The sequence below is a fragment of the Propithecus coquereli genome, unplaced genomic scaffold (genome assembly GCF_000956105.1).
Source record: "Propithecus coquereli isolate 6110/MARCELLA unplaced genomic scaffold, Pcoq_1.0 Scaffold25, whole genome shotgun sequence".
Lineage (NCBI taxonomy): Eukaryota > Metazoa > Chordata > Mammalia > Primates > Indriidae > Propithecus > Propithecus coquereli.
Genome location: NW_012148063.1, coordinates 3,838,671 through 3,863,588, shown reverse-complemented (window position 1 = coordinate 3,863,588; position 24,918 = coordinate 3,838,671). Strand labels below are relative to the sequence as shown.

At 45.1% G+C, this 24,918-nt stretch overlaps 1 protein-coding gene across 1 annotated transcript in view; it reads right to left on the bottom strand.

Moving 5' to 3' along the window:
* LOC105812402 (T-lymphoma invasion and metastasis-inducing protein 2-like) overlaps positions 1-24,918 on the bottom strand; it is a 466,869-nt gene that overhangs the window by 80,912 nt on the left and 361,039 nt on the right. The window contains 4 exon segments of the mRNA XM_012646833.1: positions 5,652-5,876; positions 7,921-8,093; positions 13,242-13,677; positions 18,982-20,181. Coding sequence (XP_012502287.1) covers positions 5,652-5,876; positions 7,921-8,093; positions 13,242-13,677; positions 18,982-20,181 — 2,034 coding nt within the window.

Sequence of the window (24,918 nt, the reverse complement as noted above, 5' to 3'; positions counted from 1 at the left end):
CAATATAAAAGTTTCTTCTTTATTGCTAATATAGCTATACTGATTTAATGAGCTCATAAAGGTTACGGTCTTCTGTAGAAAAGTGGGAGGGGAGGAGATGAAGCCTTATGCTAAAAATAGCAAATGAACAAGTAATGCGTTAAAAAAGATGACAAGTACATTCCTGCCACACCCAACACTCCTAGACAAATATTTTCTACCATTTAGTCATTTAATCAGAGTATTTAGTCATTTGTCCATTACTAGATTTGTCCTAAAAGATAATTAGTTTTTCCCTTTTGGTGTAAGAAGCTGAAAAACTCCCATTCCATACTTTGCAAACACTATCTTATAGCCTATCTTCACAGAAGAACCAGCTAGTGACACAGATTATACTAAAGTTAACTAATGGAACAACCAGCTCAAGTTTATAGAATGTTTTGTTTTCCTTTGAGATATAAGTCATGCGCCATAAAATTCACTCCATTTTATAATAAATATGATTCCTAACAAATCGAACTGAAAAATCAAAGTCATGAAAACATGTAAATTGAGGATTAATTTCAATTTTATATAAAACGATCCATCACACAGTTCAGTGAGCAAGCAAAGCATCATCGGGTGTACTCGAGTGTCACTGAGAAGCCACAGAGCATGTTAGTTAGGGTCTGCGGACTCATCCGCGCGTGGGTGCTCTGCATACACCCCCAGGAGGAGTTGTTAGGAAACCACATATGCTCGTGGCCTGGGGAGACAGGAGATCGGATACATAAAATAGGGAGCGGGGCCATGAGGATGGAGCGAGGCAGAGGAGGGGCTGTGTCTGCGGGGGTGGGGTGGGGGTGAAGAGGGAAGGCCTGAGGGAGGAGCTGGCATGCGTGGGCGCTGACTCAGAGGAGAACTCACTTGCTGGAGCAAAGAGGAAAGGGTCCTCTGACACGCGACAGAAAGAAAGGTTGTGGTTCCTCTGGGAGCTCATATGCTACGGCAGGAGCCACCTAATACACAGCAGCGAGATGAGACCAGTGACGGACATGCCAATGAGAGCTGCAGGAGTAGAGAAGGGGTTCCCTGATGGAGTGGGTGGGAGAGGAGCCCAGGATGGCCCCTGGGAGGAAGAAATCCCTAAACCCTTTCTTATGGCTGAGAAGGGGTGAGCCAGGCAGCAGGGGCAAGAGGAGACAGGCCTGTGCGGGCAGCATAGGAGTCCTCTCTGCCTCAGGAAAAACCAAAAGTATGGAGTGGAACAGTGGGCTCAGGGACCACAGAAGTTTGTGGTTGCCAGGTAAAGGTCAAGGTGGGGACGGGTTGTCAGGGACTTTATCTTGTCAGCCATGGGAAGCCACTAAAGGATTTTTAGACCAGGTCATCACATGATCAGACCTGCTTTTTAGATGCATTCCACTCTGGTTGTTGCAGGGAAGATGCATCTGAGGAAGGGAAAGATCGGAGGCTCCTGTGGTGGGGCCGGAAGAGAGAACTGACAGACTGTCCTCTGTACCCCTTCTACCGCTCACCACCCGCCTAAAACCTAGGACTGCCAGGTGCCCTCACCATCGCAGAACACTCTGCCTTCGCTCTTGCTGTGCCTTGGCCTGCAATGCTCCCCCCATCCTCCTTCCGATTAAGTCCTCCCTACTCAAGAAGCAATTCAGGCATCCCTCCTCCACGAAGTCTTCCATGACTACATGTGAGGCTAAATTTCCCACTTCTGTCTTCCACAGCACTCTGGAATATCATTGTGCTGAATTCATTATATAATGTTGAAATATCATGCTCAACTCTCTGTTGCCCTGCTAGACTGACAACACCCTGAGGGCAGACACAGTACCTTCTCTGAATCCCCCAGACTGTGCACGTTGCCTGGCTAAACGCTCACCGAACTTAACTGAACATTACTCTCCTGCCCAGAACACTCCACCAGCACCCACCGCCTGCTGAACAAAGTCCCCCTCTTCGCCCAGCACCCCCATAATCTGGCCTTGTCTCCCTCAAACTCCCCCCCACACAAATATTCTACTCTCTACGGCTTATGCCCCAAATCGCTCCCCCTCCACGCACCGTATCACCTTTCCCCAAAGCATCATTCTCACTGTTTGCTTCGGCACAGTTTCCAGTTGTCTTAATTCAATCCGTCCTCTTTACGACTTTAAAACTTGAGCTTCGCAAAACTCCGATCAATCCCAGCCCCTGCAGCTGGGAGTCCCCTCTCTCATCGCAGAATCGCGGCAGCAGAACTGCCCTCCCTCTCCCCCAAATAACGACGAGGTGGGACGGGGGAGCCATCAGGGAGAATGCCGAGACCGTCTAAGGATGGTGAGGTTTGCTCTTTATTTACTTGTTTAAAATAATAAGCAGAAAGGAAAACAAGTACTAACCGGGCTTAATTTACAACTCTTCCTCCCTTAGAACTTCAAAGGCAACCGGACACTGCGTGGCCTGGTCCACACTGGACACGCTCACGTGGAAGCTGTGTCGTCCAGCAAACAAAACACTCGCGAGCACCGAGGACAAGACTATGTGATGATTTTTTTAAGCAAAGCACGTGACCACGTAAAGGTATGAAGCCCAGCTGTCATTATCATGACAGTGTCTTTTTATTCAGAAAAGGCATTGACAAGGACCGTCTCCACCCAAGTACTTCAAAGAAAACCTGTTCGGAGAAGTTACCTGGCATGACGTCATCTACACAATACATTCCGCTATTTTTAGGCTAGAAATGACTATAGCTGAAGTTCTGGGGGTCTCTGGGGGAAAGCACTACATAAATAAAAGTATATAGTGAAGCTGAGATTTTGACATGGTAAGTGGATAAAGCACTGCTCTTTTAAAGACATGTTTAAAAAGTGGTTTAGATAAAACTATACACGTATGGGATATTCGGCAGACCAGGTCCTGATTGGTCTTGATCCGTAAACACCTCTGCCTCTGTAACTTCACATGATGTTTTCCAGTCAAAGAGTGTCCCATAAAAGCAATTCTAAGCATGGCCTTGTCCCCTGCTTGACATTTCATAGTCTCTGCATCTGCGAGTAAAGAGTCAACAGCTCTCTTTATGACCTGCTGGCAAATGAGTCAAGGAAGGTGGGCACAGCTCATGTAATTCATGTCACCCACTGCAAAGCCCTTTGGAAAAACATGAGTGAATCATAACCTTAAACACTGCCAATATGCTGAGCAGAATATTTGCAGGTGGAATTTCTGAAACTCAATCTGAATTGTTTCTTACCAGAAATTCGCAAGTGTACCATGAGAAGGCGAGTATGTGTGGCAGGGGTGCAGGAGACGGGGGCATGGGGAGGACGAAGGAAGGGGTTAGGGCCAGGGCTGTGAGGGGGTGGGTGGCGCACTGAAATGAAAAATAAGCAATATCAGGACAGTGTGCTTAAAATAACTAATGTAACGATCCTGTCAAAGAATGGGCCACAAGTGATAATTACCCTAATTCTCTAAAAGAGTTTCTCCTTGGGCCACCAGACCATCTGAGATCCTTGGATTTGTACAGGGGTTTATGTTAAAGTAATTCCCCCTCCCAATCTGAGAAGAGCAGCAACTGTGATGTCATCTATTAGGCATTCACAAACTTTGGACAAGGGAATGGAAGTACATTTAATGAAAATTTACGTTTTAAAAATTTGTTTGCTTGGACTTCTCGTGGCCATAAAGAAGAGACGCACACACGCATGCGAGGCAGGCCAGGAGCCTCCCCATGTTGTCAAATGTCCCTTTTCTCTCTCTAGACCTAAAGATTTGACTATATGTAAGGACCTAAAAACTCCAAGCTGGGCGTCCCTCCAGAGAACTGAAGTATGGCTCCACTGTTAAGAGAGCCAGGAAAAGTTAAAACCGTCCTTTTCCCATCACAATCAGTATGAGATTTCTGACTAGGGTGCCCTGAACACTCTGAGACACTCGCACCCGCGTGCTGCCTCTCTGATGACAGACAGACCATGGCTGTTGGATCCTGGGTGGTCGGGACCACAGTGGAGAGGTGGTACAAAGACAACGTCGGAATAACCATCTCAACTTCAGGCTCTCTGAGCATCACATCACCTCGACACAGCGTCAGCCCTACACTCCACGCAGACAGACAGCGGGAGGTGAGCCGGCCGCCTCAGGACCTCAACTCTGCCCAGAGGCGAGCAGGGTGTGGCCCCTGACGAGGCAGGCAGGGCAGAGAGAACACGGCTGGGCTCCGGGGCGGCTGTGCTCTTGTCGGACCCCAAATGCCCTTCTACCCCCACATTCTTCCGGGCAATTTCAGCTTCCTTTTCACTTCCTTGTTAGAACTACTTTGTAGTTCGGAGTTTGCTGGTAGGTATTCTTTAAATAAACGGCATATCCTGTTTGAGGAATGGTTCCACTCAGGAAGCAGGCCCTGACCAGACACTGAATCTGCCAGCATCCTGACCTTGGACTTCTCAGCCTCTAGAACTGTGAGAATTAAATTTTTATTGTTGATAAGCCACCCAGTTTATGGTATTTTGTTACAGGCTAAGACAAAGACTCCCGGAAAAATGGGGCTAGCTCCTATCCAACCTAACCACCAGCTCCGTAAAACTTCCCAACCTAAACCTCGACTCCAGTGCTCCAGAGCCCCAAGCCTCCAGGCTGTTACTTCTACTCCAAATTGTCCTTCCACACTCCACATTCCCAACCTCCCACCTTCACCCTATTCAAGTCTCCAAATCATCTGACAACTGACTTAGGAGGGGGTTGCAATGGATTCTGCAGTGCGTCACCTAATGCCCCTTTCAACACAGGCGTTCTTTCCCTTGGCCGCCAGGAGCACCAGCTGCTGGGAGCTCAAGGATCCCCCTCTGGGATGCCTCTCTGGCACGAGGGTACGAGGGCCTGGCCGCCTTGCCTCGCTGCAGAACTCTGAACGGCCATCTAAGCTCCAGATCTCCCCATGGGACCAGCGGTATCACAATTCAACTTGTCCCTTCCCAATCCTCACTCTCTCCCAGTGTTGATCCTGAGATCATTCCCAGTAAAACTTCTCCTGGGCAAATCTCCATCGCAGTCTGTTGCCCAGGGAGCCCAACCAATGATAGGGATGCTAGAAATTTCACTAACACATGTCTATGTGTTTAGGTTGTATGAGCAAAGGTAAACAAAAATTGAAAAGCTTCTTCCCCTTCTCTAAAATGCAAACATCACAGGAACTAGCTATGTAATTATTACATGAATGTGGAACTAGCCCAGAGAAGAGACAGCATTTTCATTAGCAGCTTCTCTGTTATAGGCAGAAAAGTGACTTTTTTTTTTTTTTTTTTTTTTGCAATCCACAGACACAGAAATAGCTTTGTTATACAAAATCACTCTTTCCAAAGCCATTCTGTTTTAGAATCTTACCTGTCTCAACGTCTAGTAGTTTTACTATATGGATTTTGTTCAGAAAGTGACCTTATTTGATAGAATCAGCTAGGCAAGACAGCACCATTCAATATTAGGAAAAGAGATTTGGTCACAAAATATTGCAATAAATATATATAAACGCAGCCACCAAAGGGTGTAAAGCATATCATATCACCATGTGACAAAAGGGCAGCCATTAAGTCCTTGAAAGGAGAAGCCACAGACACTATTTCTTCCAGGGTGTAAGAAACACCACCGAGAGTGAGTCTGTGTTCAGTCACCGTGGCGTGACGGGTGTAGACAAACGGTACCTGGTTTTCTATGGCTTTCCTGTTCTTCGGGTCGCTCACCACCGACAGCTGTAGCTCTGCCATCTTCTTCATCTTGCTGTCCATGTCTATCTTCTGAAGGAGGATTTTGGTCTGGTTTTTCAGGAGCCGCACTGTGTCCTCTTTCCCATGCTTCTTTGCAAAAAGGGATGCGCAAGCAGAATGTATGGCAGTGACCCAATTTTCCAGATCTGTCTGGCTAGTGGCCTAAACGGAGAAGGGGGAAAACCCGTTTAAAATGATTTTATCCCAGAAGAGCTCTCCAAAATGGTGGGCTGGGCTTTGACTGTGTAAAATCCAGGAAGTACCTGCACTTCGTAAAAGCTGTTTAATCTCAAAAACACACACAGCCACCCAACTCAGGTTTGGAGGGTCTGGGAGAACATCAAGAGCAGAGCACAGAAGTACATGTGGCAGGTGGAAAAACCACAAACAAGCTACGGCCAACAACAGAGGAGTGGTAAGAACACGAGGGCAGACATAATATGTCACTAGGTGACATAGGATGCCACTCTCTAAAAGGCTGCAGATCTTCATAATTTTAAAAGAATGAGAACGTATTGGGACTAAGATATTAAATTTTGAAACCTGGATGTAAAATTACATCTACAGTGTGGCCTAAAATAAAAAATGCAAACAGAAGAACATTGGGGGAAATGCACAGTAACGTTAGTGTTTTCGAATATGGGAATGGTTTCTCTTTCTCTACTCTTCAGTACCTTTGGACATTATGGCCATATACTATGTTTATAACAAAGTATTTTATTTTAAAAAACAATAAGGAAAGTTTGAATAAAGCAGAATAGACAAATATGTATGATTCTAAGCATGCTGAGAAGCATTTTCAGTTCTCTTGATGTTCAGAAGTAACCACACACACTCAAGCCACTGAGTCAAACCTCCAGTGGCCTCTGGGATCATAGAGGAGGACCAATGGGGAAAACGTCCTAAAACTGAGGATATTTTGCCTGAATCGCAAAAGAAAATATTCATTTTTACACTTGCCCCTAAGAAGTCCGTGTGGATTTATACTAAGCTATTTTCCTTCCCTACAATTCAGATGAACACCAATTCATTGCTTTGCTTTAAAGCACCGTAGAAGGTTTTAAGCAACCTTTCTGTTAAGAGAAGGAAGATCAGATCTCAGGCTCTGACTCTGGTAAGTCAAGTCAGTGTGAGGACTGCAGTACAGCCAGAGGCCTGATGAGTTTAGGTCCCAGTAAGTCCTATTGCAGTGAGCATTTCAGAGCATTCTAGATTCCCAAAGTCAGCTTAGAGAGTACCATGTTCTACCAGGGTTTCTGAGGGCACCCAGGACCATCTTTACCAGAAATCTAAACCCAGGACCTGTGAGGTTTTCCATGAACCTTCCAGTCAGACAGAATCTACAGTCAACACTGTGTGTATATGAAGTGCTGGGTTTAGACTGGGAGGGGTTTGAGAAGCCCACTTCACCTCCTGGCTGTCACCCTCATCTCTACTGAGTTAATTAATAATAATAACAGAATTTCTTTAGCACTTAACACATACGTATGATTTACTCTTAAAGGAGTCCTATAAGCTATTATTATTCTACTGGTTGAAGGGTCAGAATCTCAGAGAAGTTAGGTAAGTGCTCCAAGATGACTTACAGACTTGGCACCTCCACGATTCAAACCTACGCCTGATCCCAGTCCCTGCAGCTCAGTACCACTGTGTTCTGCAACTTCTTATTTGCCAGAAAGTTACCCAAAATCCAAGCAGATAACCTGAATCTTAACATCCTAAGACCAATTCCACAGGGAATGAGACCTCATAGCATTTGTCTCTGGGGGTTTTGCTGACAAGTGTCTTCTTTGGCTTCCTCTGGGATTCTTGGGAAAAGCCTAAGCCCCTCCCATTCACATTCTCTAGGCTTCACTCATAAAGTCTCGACTCCGGGAATCTCGGACCTTGCACTCACGAGATCTCAAGCTTCTCCAGAACAAGGATCATGATTTTGTTCTCTTTGTGCTCTGATGAACATGGGCCACAGCCTGGCACTTCACAGGCACCTGAGAAATGCCCTCTGTCAGTATGACTGGATTTGCAAAGGCCCTACTACACTTGGCAGCAAGCAGAGGCCAATGTCTCTTGCTTAAATCCCAAGTCAAAGCCTAACTAAGCATTTACTCTTTCATTTCTAAATCTTGCCTTTTAATTCCACTGTTTCTCATCTGAGTAGCATATGAGCTATCCCCTCAACCCTCCATTTCCAAAGCACCAGCAGTACCTGGAAAAGGTAGACATCCCCAAAGGAATTGCTGAGGCAGAACACGTTTTCCTTCTTGGGATGCTCTGGGACGGACTGCACAATGCTGTCTTCCGCAAACAGAGCGCACCGGGGGGCACTGCTCTGATCCGTGGAATTCTTCCCGTAGGTCTCATAGAACAGCAGGGTGCATCCTGTGAGAGAGAAAAGCAAGATAATGTCCTTGTCACAGACCTAAGGACCCAGGAATTGAATGAGAAGGCAATAGAGTAAAAAAAAAAAAAAAACTTGAATGAGATAATTATTTAATGCAAACATACATGCTAAACAAGGAAAGGCTGGCATCTGAAGTATGCCTAGTTGTATTCATATGAACTTGAAGGAAAATGAGATGCTTCTGTAAATGTAATATCAATAAGAACAATACCAAACAATAAGTTGTTGCTTATCTCTTCTAAGTATTCCACACACAGGGCTCACTAAACCCATGGCAGCCCCATGCGGGGGCGGCGTGGGGGGGGGGCGTGGTTATTTCCCCACCCTACAGGTGAGAAACCTGAGAAACGGCATCAAGGCGTGGGTCCCGCAGCTGCAGCCGCAGCTGCACAGGAGTGGCGTAGGGACCCTCTGGCCCTGGAACGCTCCTTCTTAAGCACAACACCACATTATTCAAGGGACAGAAATGTGTGAGGCCAAAGAAAATCCCATATTCATTACCTACACTTACAATTTGTGGGAACAGGAATCTGAGTCTACTGGGGAATTTCACCGTTTACGAGAAAGTATCCAGTTTACTCTCCAAATGCCACGTAAAATAACTTCATTTCAGTTTGTTCTTTTGTCTCACAGTTATACAAAATACTACTTACTTAGACTGAGAGAGAAAAATGAAACTAAATACGCCTGGATTTTAAAACATGACTGTAAAAATGTTGATACATATGCTTTTAAGTACTTATTAATATTTTTCCTCTAATAACTTCTACTTGTAATAGTTTATTAGTTTATCAAGGGTCTGCTTTAATAGATAGGAATGTCTTGCAATTATCAGACACAATTTTTAATCAAGTTGATGCTCCTAAAATGCTCACGAATATGTTTTCTTAAACAGGTTTACTATCCCTTCACACCTTCACCCAATAAACATTTCTGAGCACTTCTCCTGTGCCAAGCCCCTGCACTCCATGTGAGCGATGCGGTCCCCACCCAGGTGCTTGGTAAAGACCATCTGCGCTGACAGTGGGAGCAGCACCAGCCCGCCTACACCAGCACCGTACATGAATGGGGCCCTTAACGGCATGTTCTCCTACTGTGCGTGTCCTCATTCATAAAAATTTAAATGTTTTAAAAACTATTTCACTCGTCAGGCTCATTATTTCCTTTAAAAATAAATCTTACTATGAACAGACAAAGTTTATAGAATGGAACCCAGTGAGGCACAGAAGCCAGGGGAGGAAGACGCCCGCCCCAAGCCTGGCCTTCAGAAATAGCACTTTCTCCCTCCCTGGTACTTTACGGTCCCAAGAAACACTGGGCCATCTCTCCTCCCCACAATTAAAACTCACCCAAACTAAGCGGCTGAGGGAGCTCAAATATTCAGAACAAGGAAAAGCAGCAAGGGGTTTATGGCCTGTCCGGTGCTACTACTGCACATGAAACCTGCCATGACCTGGGGCCCAAGGGCCAGGGTGAAGGGGACACAGCAACTCCAGCTGTCCATGTCCAAATTCTTTCCAATGGGCTCATGTTTACTTCCCGGTTTCCCTAAAGTCACACTCCCAACATCTATAGGAAATGAACGCAAACCCTGGGCAGCCCTCAAGATGTTGCCAAACCTAACAGCCCATCCACAACAGACTACAGATCTCATTTGCAAGCGTGAAATCGAAACAGGACGTTTCATTTTAAAGCCAGGCCAGGATGTAGAACAATATGCAGAATTTTGTGGCTATTGAATTTAAAGATCAGGAAATCAATCTTAACTCTATTAAACTCCAAGTTTAACTCTGCATCTCTCAGGGGGCTCCTGGGCTGATGGAAAGGGGCTGTCCCCCATAATGAAGCCTCAACCCCCAACCCCTCCCCGCACAGTCCCCTCCAGGCATTGGTGATGGCCTGGAGGGTTGACAATGGGAATTCTTGCCACGGTAGCAGAAAGAGAACACAGATTGGCACAGCAATGGTAGTAAAAGAATAGAAGAGGTAATATTAGTAGAAATATCAGCAGGGGGAGGAAAGCAGTTTGTCTTGATCTTTCCTCAAACCCACCTTTCCTTTGACACCTTCTCAACCTCCACTCCCTGTTGCCAGCCTATCTTGGGGCAGAATCACCAGCATCCTAAAATTATTTTAAGAACTGCTCTCCTGACACTGCCCATCGGTGAGGTTGTTGTGTATTTTGAGGAATATCTTTATTGACCTTGCCAACTGTTCAGCCCAGGAAGTCCCCGGCGAACTGGACGAAATTCCACTCGTTGGAAAAGACAGATGGAAAGCAGAATTACCCTTGTTAAATATTTATTACATCTTCCAAGCCCTAAAAAACATGTGTGTCCCCAGCATACCTATGCATCCAATGGAGGCAAGTAACCAGGTGGTTTGCTGACAACTGCTCACTTCACAAAACTGTTTCCAATTTATTTACATAGATATTTTGAGGATAATTTAAAAATTCTGCTTAAATATCTATGTGTGTCTGTATGTGTACACATAGGTGGTTTTAACTATTAATTAGATTAAACCTAAAAGTTAAGTCCAAACATTACAACTTGGATTCTAAGCCAAGAAACTGGAACTTATTAACACACTGAGGAAAGAGGTGTAGAAAGCCACATGGAAAAGGTTACGCTGGGAAAAAACATCTTTATCACACGCCTTGCCTTGGCTGCAAAGGAAAGGAAGGAATGTGCGCTTGATAACATTTATACTACAAAGCACCCTTTATCCATGGATCTTGAAGTGTTTTACAAGCAAACACCACGAGAGCAGGGCACAGGCAGGACGGCAGATCTAGCAACGGCCAAAGACAAGTCAGGCCCATCCCGCCCCTGAAGTCAGTAGCCAGAAGTTCCTGGTCTACCTTCTGGGATGGAATATAGGAAACTGGTGACCTTTCAGCCAGAATTCCCCCGATGAAGCCTCCAACAATCTAGTTCTGCACAAATGATGCCAGTAGCAGGGTAATCAGGAAGGTGGTGTCCTTCCCATGGGTCTGGCTGTCATCGTTTACGTTAATTCAGAGTCAGCCTGTCTTCCATGTATGGATCTCATCCTGACCTCTGGGGAGACCCAGGCTAAGTTCAATATCTCTTCCACACACTGCTGGTGACTCTCACCCAGTTCTTATTTCTCCAGGCTAAATATTCCTAGATCCTACGCCATCCTCCAATCAGCACGGGACCAAATCCCTTTGATGTCACCCGTGGTCCTCCTTCTCAAGGTGGTATATCGTCACACACACGTGTGCCCCACTGCCAGCTCCGCACCGCTGTGGGGATGTAAGCTGGGGGTTTGCAAATTCACAAATAAGCAGGGAAGAAACTCGTAAAGCATTAATTTTAAGAAACAAATTTTTATATTAAAAAAATAGCTACATGACTCATTATGGAGCAAAGTGTATCCATTCCAAGTGTCACATGAGTAGGAGGCAGATTCAGACCAGGATTCGCTAACAATTCCAGGTGCCCATCCCCCTGGGGGAGCAGGTTAACTCTCCTCTCCAGCTAGGGATACTTCAGGTAGAACCTGAAAATCAACTTCTCATTTCCTAACAAGTCTCCTGCCATTTGTGCCCACAAGAAGGGAAATGGCCAATTCTAACCAGAGCACAGGAAAGAGACTGTCGCCTCCTTTGCAAGGGACATGACATCTCTAATGACGTAGCTGAAGATCACATTTGCTCTTGTAAATCGCACGTACTTTTATGCAGCCATATCACCTTGGAAACGCATTCTGAATGGCCTGCAAAGCAAACCCCCAAATCTTTGTCACTTGTAATACTTCGTAGCCACATCTCCCTACCCTGTCCTTGGGTAGCTATTGGACTTTTAAACCTAAAAGCAGAACTTTCTTATCCCTTCAAAATTTTATCTTGCTAAATTCAACCCATCATTTCAACTTTCCAAATCTTTCCTGTCATTCAGTATAGGAACCTTCCTCTTCATTATGCAAAAACTGGGTAAGTTCTTTGCCTTCCTCAGCCACGATGTACACAAGGACCCAAATCCAGAGTTGGAAAAGAGGACAGCAGTATTTGCAGGATGCTGGGTCCTCGGGTTTTATAACTCCTCTCCCCCACCTGCTAGGGAATGTTATTTAGAGACGAAATGCCTTTGCAAGTGCACCTTTACTCGAGGGGCTCATGGACAACCAAGAAACGATGCCTGCCCTCCAAGGTTGGGGAAGCGGGGCTCCAATTTTTAAATATGGGGCCAAGGAAAGCGAGGGGTAATTCAGAGGACTCCAGGCACTTCACACATACCGTGTGCGGATGTGATTCATGGTTCCGCTTTCTCCCACGATAGGGAAGGGTGTCACCTGATAATGAGGTCTGACGTTTGAACACCGCCTTCAGCTCCTCTGACAAGTCGCAGGAGGGCTGTGCAGAAATGCCAGAGGCTGCGCGGCTGCTCTTCCTGTCTGCATCTACACTGTATTCACTTAGAGCTTCTTGCTTCCTCACGAGGCGTTTAGATTTCTTCAAATCCACACATCCACGATGAGCAAGGCAATTATAACTTTTAAATGGCAATGCTTGTGAGAAACTTTTAACATCTTAACAAACCAATTCGTCTATTTCCTTTACATTAAAAAAAAAGCTGCGTTTGAGGTTGCTGTGAGCTGGGCTGACGCCACGGCACTCTAGCCTGGGCAACAGAGCAAGACTCTGTCTCAAAAAAAAAAAAAAACAAAAACGCTGCACTTGCTGGTGATAATAACAGACTTTCTTAGTTCACAAAGGTGGGAGAAAACAAATCAAATAACCCAGATGTTGGTCTTACTTGCACAAGCTGGGAAAGATTCCTCTTTGGAGCTCTGAACAAGTACAAAACGTGAAATTCAAGATCTACATTCCAAATAACTAAACCACCTCTGGTTATTTATTTAGATTTTTTCCTTCCCCCAGATGCAGGAAAAGTATCAAAGAATGGTCCAGAAATACCTATAAAACAACTATTAACAATAACTATTAATCATTATTTATTAGACTGAAGAATACATTTGAATAATATGCCGTTTTGTGTTAACTCAAACCAACGCTGGACTCGACGGCAGCTCCGAGAAAGAGTACCGGCGGAAGAAACGATTACCCGTGGCCCTCGGCATACTGAAAACTCACTTACCTTTAAGTGTCACCCAGTACTGTTTCCACTTCCTTCGAGCCACCAGCTCCAGCTTCCTTTCCTTCTGCAAAGTGACGAGGGGTTTGAAGAAGAGCCACCCGGCTTTCCGGACCACGCCCTGCTCCTTCTCGAAGAGCAGGTCCAGTTGCTCCAGCGAGCTGAGCGACTCGCTGCTGGACTCCGCGGTGTCTGTAGACGTCTCTACGTTCTCAGTGTTAGTCCTGCTCATTTCCAACTCTCGCATGAAATTCTCGTAAATGTTCTGTCGGAGGGGGTCACCGCCAATCGCGTGAGTGGATTCACTTCTCTGAGACAGGATCTGAGCCGAGCCCCCCGACCACAGCAAAGCAGATGGCTGGGAGGGCACCTGCACGTCGGTATTCAGTCCATCGGAGCGGCTGTCGAAGTAGTCGCTGCCCTCCTTGGACCTCGGCTCCTGTGAGCAGCACAAAGGATCGCCATCAGAGGTTACGGAAATCCAAAGCACCCCTTCCTCGACACAGCGTTAGTGTAAGAATGTTGGCGGTTGCTAACAGTGGCGCTGCAAAGCAAGATTCTTGTAACAAAAATACATTTTTAATCACAAAGTCCCCAAACCAGAAAGAATCTGAGAAATAGTGTTACCCAGCCCAATTTATATCCAGTGGAGTCGATGCTTACAGTAATAAATAAAATACCAGTGACTGTCCTTAATCTAACCTGTGCTTAGCATCAAGAAATAAACTAGTATGTCTAAAACACACTAGTGAATATTACTAGTTTGATATTTCTTTTTTCTTTGCTAACTGTGAATCATTGTCTTCCAGGAAAGAATTCACGTTCATGCAACCTATCTTCCTCCTGGATAATTTGAAAGCTACATTAGAAAATCCGTAGTTCCAGGGAGGGGAGGGATTTGATGTTGTTATGTAAGACCCCACGAACTCCTCTTCCTCTCCGCATGGTAAACACAGTTCCCAGCTTCTGGCCAAGTGTCCAGGTCTAGACTTCTAGACTTCGGGATCTCCTTCATCTTATTTTCCTGGTTCATAGAGTTAAAACCATGCACCCAGGATGCCTTATCCATGAAGAGTACTGGATAGTAACTGTAGGGTTTTTTACCATAGTTAATATTTTTTACTTAATTTGAGAATTTCTTACATGAAAAGAATACACATACGCATTCATTCGCATCCTTTCGTTTGAGTACCTCTTTTATTCTAGGCACTGGGGGTACCAAAGACCTGAGTCTTAACTTTAATATTTATCCCAACCCAAACCCAACACAGGCAGCTCTAAATACAATTCACACTTATGCAATAAGTATGCTCCCCATGAAGGTGGCCGCATTGAACATCAAGCTGGCCACGCACAAAAGTAGAAAAAGATGTTTCTTCTAACATCTGGGTCAGAAATCTAGTCACGCAAGAAAAATACCTTGCCTACAGGCTACTCACTGGTAAACAACAGTCACTAGATTTTTCAGTAGAAAGCCAGTTTAACTTCTGACTCAAAAGGCACTGACACTCCACATGCAGAGCTTCGGTTAAGGTAACCGCGGAGAGGTGCTGAGCACACTCACGTCTAATCAGCCGCCAGTGGGCTTTCGATCATATTTCCTTATGCATTAAAATAAAAATGAGGGAAAACTGTGTCAAGGACCATTGACTAAAGGCCTTATTTTGAATACTGTACTGTGTAGAGAGGTTTTCTTTTCAGAAATTTCATCCAGAACTCAAGTAGCAATTACTTGCTGCCTTTTGCAGGAAAATCATATGACTGAAGGGTGCTTCCAAATACCCAGGAGCGATGAACAACTGAGCTCCAAACAGATATTACTAGGGAAAATACTATTTTCCACTGTGTTTACACTACATCCTGCAGTCATATTTATTTATACACTGATGCGTATGCAGACTAGAGCAAATAACCCAGCTGCTGTGAGTCACTTAGACAGGAAACTTTCGAAATACTTCAAGGTTTTTTTTTTTTTTTATTATCACTTTGTTGCTCTTCAAAAACTCCTAGGAGATGAAGGAATACTTCTCATTTAGCTGGTATTAACATTATTTCAGCTATGAATATGACTCTCTGACTCATAGCCCCAAAACACTGGGATGCAAGAGCCGTAACGGGGTGCTTCAAAACAAGCCGAGCTCTGCCAGAGAAGGGCACGTACGCACCAAAGTTAAACGTGACCTACGAACACTCTTGGCATCATTTCTCGTAAGAGAGAGACTGCAAGTTGTGCCAACTTTTAAATGTCCAACTGTAGGAAAATAAGAATTTTCCTCAAGAAATGGGAAAATAATGCATTTCAGTATTTATAGCGATTCTTATACACAGGCATGAACTTTCCCAGTCTCATAAATGTCTAAAGTTTTCTGTCTAGAATCCTAATAGCCGGTGACTAATTTTCGGGCTAGTAAGAAAAGGCATGTTAAAAATAAATAAATAAATAAATGTCTTTAAATCGGTTCAGCAAGGTTCCGAGTCACTAAGTTATGGGTGTGAAATGAGTGTACACAAAGCAGAGGATTTCCATACAAATGATTTCCATTTCCACCAGTCGGATAATCATAAACAAGGACTCAGGTAGTTTCCAGACCAGGGCACTGTAGCCAAGAGTGCACGTGGCAGGGTCATTTCCCATCCCCTCCCTCTCTTCAGGTTAGGCATGGCCACGTGCCTTGTTGTGTCCAATAAATGTGAACAAAAAGCAAATGTGTCACTGCCAAGTCTTTTCTTTTTCCCTCCACCGCAGTGGCTTGCAATGCTCCAGACAGTAACTGTTCTGTCAACCTGGGGTCCCAGAAACCAATGTACACCCGAGTCACCAGCCGGTGACCGACCGGTGATGAACCTGAAGCATGAGTGACAAATAAACTTCGGCTGTGCTAACCTCAGAGATTTGAGGAGTTTTTGGTGCCTCGGCAATAACTTAGCCTACCCTGACTGACAGAACTGGAAATTTAACTGGGACAGAAACAAAGTCTCATTTAGCACAAGGTTAGTACTAACCTAAAGTCAGTTTGAAGAGTTTATCTGCATCAAACACATATTCCTCTCTAGCACGTGTTCTCTCTCTCTCTTGTGTGTAATTAGTGATATTCTTTTTCAGTGATGAGTGTTTTTTCATAGATCAATCTGTTTTCAGGCTCTAACTCACCAGGGTGGTTGTAAAGCCCTATTAAAAAAATAAATAAAAAGGCTGCTCTTTTTATATCACTTTTTTTAAAAAGTCAAAACAAATAAGACTGTCCATCATGGTAAGACTTTCTGCACCACTGCCCTGCTGGCATAAGGAAGTTCGTGTGTCTGAGAGCGAGTATGCGTTGGTTTGGTGCCTTATCATATAGTATATTGTCACAAACTTTGTTCCCATGCAATGATTACATTTTTTTAAGTATCTAAACTCGATCTCCACCTTAAATTGTAAAAGGAAAACAAAGGTGTGGCCAACAGAAGCAGCATACTTGCCATAAAAGTTAATCTTGCTCACATTTATAGATCATCAATTGTGGGAACACAAGCAAAACTAGAAAAGCAGCCTTCATAGGACACTTTTTAAAAATCCAAAATAGATGATTACCTTACTATGCAACAGCCCCAAAGTACTTAGCTGTAGCTACCAGCAGCACTGTGGCCACGTGGGTAGGTGGAGAATCCATGTGCCTGAGGTTCCGCAGAGACGGCTTGGCCCTGCTTCTCCACCGACTAGCCATGTGTCTCCAGGAAAATCCCTCAGACTCCTTAAACCTTGGTTTCCTCATTTTTAAAATGAAGGGGAGTCCTTTCCAGCTTTAAAATTCTGATTCTTTGATTCTAACCAGCTTGTTCTGTGAACTCTATGTGCACACAAATAATTCAGAGTTAGGTTTTTCGGAGGAACTGAGGGAGGCTCAGTTCCTGTGGGCAGGAGGGGCCGTGAGGGCCTACACGGGACAGGGAGTGATCGGTACACAGCACCAAATGGTCTGCTTCTAGACTGAATGGAAACTGAAACGGAATGGGATTCAGGGGAGCCACGAGTGAGCCCGGCCACAGTAAGGTAGAAGCACATTCAGTACGAATGAGAGGTGTGGACTGACTGGCTCGATGCAGTATCAATTAGCGGACACAGTCGACGACAGCTGAACACAGTCGGCACTGAATCCGCAGTCGGCATCTGAATCGGAAAGACGTGAAAGTTGTCTGCATGGGTCTGCTGTGGGCAGGAGCCATTTCTCCCGCTGTGCTCAATTGCTCTCAGCTGTTTGGGAAATGGGAGCTGAAGACAAAGGTCAGACCTCTGCTACTCAGTGGTTTAGTCTGCAGAAGTGACAACGAACGAGTAAGTAAATTACTGTACTCAGGGATAGGAAGAGGTCCTGTAAACAAGATGGGGAGCATCTGTTCTTCATCTCCGCGTGAAGGAGAAAGGGGCACCCAAGGACAATCCGGGAGGGACAGTCGTGGTAGACATTACACATAAGAAGGAAATTAACTAGTGTCGAACCTCGTGAATCTGAAACAATCTACTCAGGGAAGTTATATTATTTTCCACCCCTAAAGCTCTATAAATTTTTATAATTTTATGTCTATCCAGGATGATTAAAATGCAATTCTGCCAGAGACTAATTGCCCACTCAAATTTCCTTAATTCTATGACTTATACTGAGTGAACAAAAAAAAGCTTCTACCTTTTATAAATAATCAAAAGTAAAAACAAACAACAATAACCTGAAAACTTAGCAATTGCCATTAATTACTTAAGAGGTAGTCTATTCTCTTCCTGGTGACTAGGCCACTTTGTTCCCCCATTAAAACCTAATAGTGTTATTATTATCATCATAATTCTTATTTTAATAGCATTGTATGTTTTTTTCTATTACAGGTACTTAGGTACAAGATGTTTTCAGAATTCCATTAGTTATCCCCATGAGGAGGTTGTAAGATTATACGCATAGATATATATTGTCAATTTTTTTTTTTGATGTACCAACTTAAGCATAGAAATTTTAATTTCCTCAAAGTAATAGCAAGTTCAGGAAACCTACTCATCCAAAAATAACAATATCATTTTTTTTTTTTGGACTTTAAAAATGAGATCTAGCCAAATTCTCAGATAACCAATTCTTTTAGGAATTCTCTCTAACTCTGTACTTTCTAAGAAGAGTTTGGCCAGGTCTTAAGATTAGGCCTGCTGAGCTCACCCAATAGTACAGAGGCAAGCTGAGAATCGGGGTGCTGTGGACTGACCTAGGTGTCCCCCCCAAAATCCACATGTTGAAGCCTTCACCCCCAATGTGATACCGTTTAGGAAGTAACCGGTTTAGATGAGGTCAGAGGGTGGGGCCTCCAGGATGGGATTAGGGTCTTTATAAGAAAACCGAGAGAGTCCAAAGCTCCCTCTCGCTCTGCCATGAGAGGACACAGTGACAAGGCAGCCGTCTGCAGCCGGGAAGAGAGCCTTCCCCAGCATCGGACCACCCTGGCACCCTGACCTCCGTCTTCCCAGCCTCCAGAACTGTCAGAAATAAATGTCTGTGGTGTTTTGTTTGTGGCCCAAGCCAAGACATGGGAAGACTGAAGTTGTGTGTTAAGAGTGAAAACGCACATCTGAAGCAAAAGGGAAAAAAACCCACACCTGAAAACGAGATACACCAAGAGTTAAGTTACACTCTTCACGTTCACCAGCTCATTGAAGCCTCCCGACAACGCTCCGATGACCTTCCCGTTCTACAGATCGCGAAGCTCCCGTGTGCTAAGGGGTGCTCACCTGCAGTTTCCTCTTCTTCCTAGAGAGGCTTCCCGTCCAGTCGCTGATCCGTCGCATCCTGGCTTTGAGGGTGTCCTTCTTGGCACTATCCTCGGTTAAGGCTTTGGGCTTGCGACAGGGGAGGGTGAAGGAGCTGTACTGGGCGGGGTCCCTGTGCGCCACTCGGGAGGGCACGTCGATGTCCGAGGCAAAGGAGACGCGCGTGCTGAGGCTGGCGTGCGCGCCCACGTACTCATCAGAGAGGCGGATACCCGAGGGGGACAGGCTCCCCAGGTTGGCGTCTTTGTACAGTTCCCGGAGGGAGGACAGGGAAGAGCTTTGGTTGAAAGGCTTTTTGGCGTCACCAGGTGGGAAGCTGGCGTGGAGGCTGGGGTCAGGCATGCCGGGGGCCAGGAAGGAGCCCTCCACCTCGCTCAGCTCCCCGGCGTTGCCCCACGGGGAGTCGTACCAGGAGGACTCGGAGCTCAGGGAGCTGCCTTTGCTGGAGCGCAGGCGAGAGTCGGTGGGAGAGGGGCGGTGGCTGGGCGGGGAATCGGCGCCGGAAGCCCTCGTGGCTTCGGGCACCGGGGAGGCCCCGGGTGCCAGCGTGGGCGAGTAGCGCAGCAGCTGCACCGGCCCCCCGGAGGCCTCCGCAGGCACTTTGCCGTGGCTGCCACCGTTGTGGAACTCGACCCTCAAACACCCGTCCAACTTCCCCAGCGTCCGGATGAGCACCCGGGGGCTCTTGCGGTCCTCGCCCGGCGGCGTGGAGGCGACGCTCTCGTGTCTCCCATAGCAGTTGAGAAGGTGGCCGTTGCAGTCTCTGGAGGTGACGTGGTTATCCGCGGGCTGGTGGCCAACATAGTGGAAGCCGTTCTCGGGAGAGAAAGCAGCATTGTTGCCCTGGAAATCCTTTCCTGGGGCGTTTGTCCTGTGCTTGGAGTAGGCAACGCCTTTGGAGACTTTGCACGTGGGCCCACCGAGCCTGGACGCATAAGGCTGATTACTCTTAAAGTGAGAAAGGCAGCTTCGGGCCAGGGACCTGGACTTGTAACCTGCCCCGCCGCTGCCGTGACTCCACCCATGCATCGACTTCTCATCTTTTGCATGAATGCCACGTATTTTCAGGGAGCAAGGCTTTTGCTTAGCACCAGTGATAGTATTGCTGTGATTTTTAGATCCTTGAAGGGTGTACTGACTCTCGGAGTTCCCCATTTTAACCTAAATTAAGAACAGTTGCATCAGTGAGACCCATGACCTCAATTACATTCCATTATGACAGAACTTTCTAAAAAAAAAAAAAGTCCTACACATTACACAGGAAACAAGCAACTTCTTTCGGTGTCTGGCACATCTCATGGGAGTAGGGACAAGAATTATTGAATTGGCTCTCGCTGTGCAAGGCTGCTTATTAGCCAGACGGACAATATTGCACACTCAGGTGCTAGTTATTTTAAATACGTTATTAGTTGTACAATGTCAATTTAGAAATTGAACAGGCATAAAAATCAGCTTAAGGAAGAGATCTCCTTCAGGTTTGGTGTTGGGAGGTTTTGAACTAATGATTCTTGAACAGAATAACTGGAAAAGCATCTTTACTCTGTCAGTCCAAATACACAGATTTCAGCGATCAGAGAGATACATTTTCATTATACATAAACTACTGGTAGAGCTAACACCTCACCATAATATAGGAGATTTTTGCTCAAAAACTACCACGTTTGTAATAACCTGGGCACCAGGCTCTGCTGGAGCTTCAGGAATACCACAAAAGAAAAGGACTAGAAGTCCTCGAAAACAAGGCTGAGATGAAAAATAGGGGGGGAAATAAGAGTTCTCATTTGGGGCAGAAAAATATTTTAATATTTTTAACCTCTAGAGTTTTTCTAAAGACTCAGGCATCCTCACTTTAGAACATAAGGAGAGAAAAAAGTTTGAAGGTGACTTGTTAGAATGTGGCCATCAGAAAAAATTAACAGACCCTTTTACTTCCCTTTAAAACCCCAATTTGCTCAAAGAATCACTAAAGCCAAACTCAAAGTGAAACTTGATCCAAACCTCTCCCCTTGGTTTTTCCTTCTAACCAGTATGTCACTATTTTAGGCAAGTGGGAGGTGATGCTCTTCCAGTTGTTTTGAAATATATTTAGGTTTTTTATTTTAATTATTTTATATCTAAGAATATATAGCTATAAAGCAGAAGTCAAATGGATTGACTTTGGTGGCAGTTATCAAATATTTTAAAACCAAAACCACTGGACCAAATAATTAAACCTTTGCTCATTACCTTAATCACAGTCATGCAATGTGCCGTGACCCCCAACGCAGGTGAGCTGGTTTACCTGCAGTCTGGTTCTCGCTCTGAGGAGCCGAACGGTCAGTAGGCTTTACATGGTCTTGGGAGGGAGGCAGCACGTTTAACACACACGGACAGTGAGTCCATGAAATGATCCTGAAAAACAGAAATATGAGAAAACTCCATCAAGCATCTGACATCACGCTCCCTAAGTGAAAAGGGAGGTTTAATGTAAATTACCTGAAGAAATAACTGGTGTCCAGAATCACTGTCAAAATAATAAATGAAATGTCTGTGAACTGCTTGGTTCATCAGGGTTGTTTAGAAGATGTGATGGAAGCCAGAACTGCCCACCCAATCTCTTAAAGGCCACCGGCTCAACACGGTCTGCAGTCAAATGCATGCCTTTGTTTCGGGGAGAGCAGGAGAGAGTGCGGGTGAGTCATGCATGGCTCGTCTGTCACCACTGCCAGGAAAACAACTCTCTGACTCACAGCACTGACAGGACTGCAGGAGCATCCTCCTGACTGGACCAAAGCCGTCCACTGTTCTCTGTTTGACTAAGCAGTAAAAACAAACCCAAAATGTAAAATCACAGTGAACAGTCCTTCACTAAAGCAACCTACATTTTAGAGGCAGACCCCATAAATGTTCTCAGGGGCAAGAGGCCACCTCTCAGGGATAAGGTAGGGTTTTTTTCTTTGTTGAGGGGGCGGCCAAGATGGGGAGGCTGCCAGTGTCCACACACAGGGTTGAACACAAAGCCGCAGACACAGAGAGCATAGCGGTGAAGGTTCAGCGGTGACTGTTCGGCTCCTTGTACAGATTTTATTTGTAATTGTGGTAAAACATGCGTAACAAAGTTTTCCATCTTAACCATTCTGAAGAGTACGTTCAGCAGTGTTAAGTACATCAACACTGTTTTGCAACCATCACCAACATCCGTTTCCAGACTTCTTCATTTTGCAGAACTGACACTCCGGACCCATTAAACAGAAACTCCCTACAGCCCCTGGCAACCACCATTCTACTTTCTGTCTCTATGAATCTGACAACTCTAGGTACCTCACATAAGCAGAAGTATTTGTCTTTTTGCAACTGACTTATTTCACTTAGCATGATGTCTTCAAGTTTCATCCACGTGGTAGCAGGTGTCAGAATTTCCTTCCTTGTTAAGGCTGAATGACATTCCGTTAAATGTATACATGATTATCCATTCATCCATCCATAGACACTTGGGCTGCTTCTACCTCTCGACTACTGTGAATAATGCCGCTATTAACACAGGTGTTTAAATCTCTCTTCGAGACTCTGCTTTCAATTCTTTTGGGTATATACAAAAGAAGTGGAAACGCAGGATCACCAGGTTATTCTATTTTTAATTCTTTGAGGAACCTTCATACTGTTTTCCACACCAGCAGCACCATTTTACATGTCCACCATCTGTGTACCAGGGTTCCAATTCTTCCACATCTTCACTCATACTTGTTACTGTCTAGGTTTTTGACAGTAGCCATCCTAATGGACATAGGTGGCATCTCATTATGGTTTTCATTGCATTTCTCTCATGGTTAGTTATGAGCATCTTTTCATGTGCTCATTGGCTATTTGTAAGCTCCAAAGAAGCTTACTGGCTTCTTTGGAGGGTGCAGCAGTGACTTTTAAAGTTAAGGAGAGGCAGCTGGGCATGCGGCAGCTCACATCTGCAATCCCAGCACTTTAGAAGGCTGATGCAGGAGGGTCAGATCGCTTGAGCCCAGGAGTTCAAGACCAGCCTGGGCAACATATTGAGACCCTGTCTCTACAAAAACATTTAAAAATTAGCTGGGCACGATGGTGCACACCTGTAGTCCCGGCTACTCAGGAGGCTGAAGCAGGAGAATCGCTTGAGCCCAGGATTTGGAGGCTGCAGTAAGCTGGATCACACCACTGCACTCCAGCCTGGGCAACAGAGCAAGACTCTGTCAACCAATAAATAAATAAATATAGATAAATTTAATGAGAGCGGAAGCAATGACACTGGCCCTAAGTTCCTCTAATAAGGCCAAAGACAAGTCTCCTGCCTGGGTCTATCCACACAAATACATTTTAAATTTAAAAAAAGAAACAGTGAATAGATTTTTCACTTTAGCCATCAGCAGGAAATCTAATGGCTCAATGGAGTCTATTAACACGGAGACCAGCATCGAATTAATGAAGCCTGAAATGGGGCCCACTATAGGCTACTGGCATTTGCCTTTTAGGTTTCTCCCACACATCTGAAAAAGGGACAGCCACCAGTTGACTCGCCCTAAAAACTGGCCACATCTCTGACACCAGAGCTGGACCACGAGAATCCCCACCTTTTAAAAGTTCAAAACCTGAGCCGTTGGTCTTTCTCAGCTACCCTTTCATTTTTTAATTTAGGGAACTAAGAGTGGCCAGAGAAGCTCCTGCTGTTGCTGCTCAGACCTTCACAATGACTTGATCAGAGGGAGCCTTTGTGTTTGTTTACTTTTGTTTGGACCATGGTAGTGATGCCCCTAAAGCTGGAAGGCTCCTGGCTGCCTCCCTTTGTCGTGTGTCCTGAACTGCAGCGCACACACACAGGCAGCAAGCTCTCCAGAGCTGCTACCGCGAGCCCGTCCGTCTCAGCCGCTGACAGACACACAAAGGCTGTGATTCAAAGCCACAGAACAGCTCCAAGGGGGGAGTTTATGCCCCAGCAGCAGGTTGTAACCTAAACTCATCTTACTCCTTTTGCAATTAAATAGCGTAATTTCTTATTTCATGGGATATCTCAAAGCACACAGCACGAGACCCCATCCTATACACACAAGGCCTGAACATGGGGGCTTATAGTAAGTGCTCAATAAACACCTGTTGACTTGAATGAAAGCAACTTCACAGGGTAGAAGGTTGATCTGGACCCAGACCAAGGGCAGGAATCGTCCTTACTGGGTATGGTTGAAAGACCGATGTATATAAATCCACGAGGACATGTTTCCATGATTAAGCCAGTACAGCCTAGGGAAGAGCCAGCAGGGAGGGACACAAGTGAAAACAATGCGCATTTTCACACAGGCACGATGTTGACCAGCTGTTCCTCATGTCTGCTCAATTCAGGCAGAGGGGGAAAAAAGCAGCCTTAAACTGTAGCAGGAAGAATTTGCCCAATATTTATGAGAAATTTATTGACAGAAGGGTAATCCCTGGGGGCAACTGTGTAATTATTGTCCCTCCAGAGTTTGACAAATTGAGCAGATATTTATCTGTCATGCTTTAGCTATGATTTTTGTCTGGAAGCAAAAGAATACACAGGTCAAATTTTCAGCAACCTCTGGCCACCTGACTCCTTTACTAGGGGAATTTTGTGGTAATCAAGTTAAAAACTTTTTTTGTTGAAAGAAAAGGGGCTGAAAATTTTTTTTAAATAAAGCATATTTCCTGGGAAGTCTTTAAAAAAAAGAAAACAAATAGGTGAAAAGGGCCTGGTGTCTACAAATAGCAAAAGTACATATTTGGGAAACTATTAGAATTCTAGAGGAGGATGTTGGAAATACTCTTCTAGACATTGGCCTAGACAAAGAATTTATGAAGAAGACCCCAAAGGCAATCACAGCAACAACTATAATAAATAAATGGGACCTGACCAAATTAAAAAGCTTCTGCACAGCCAAAGAA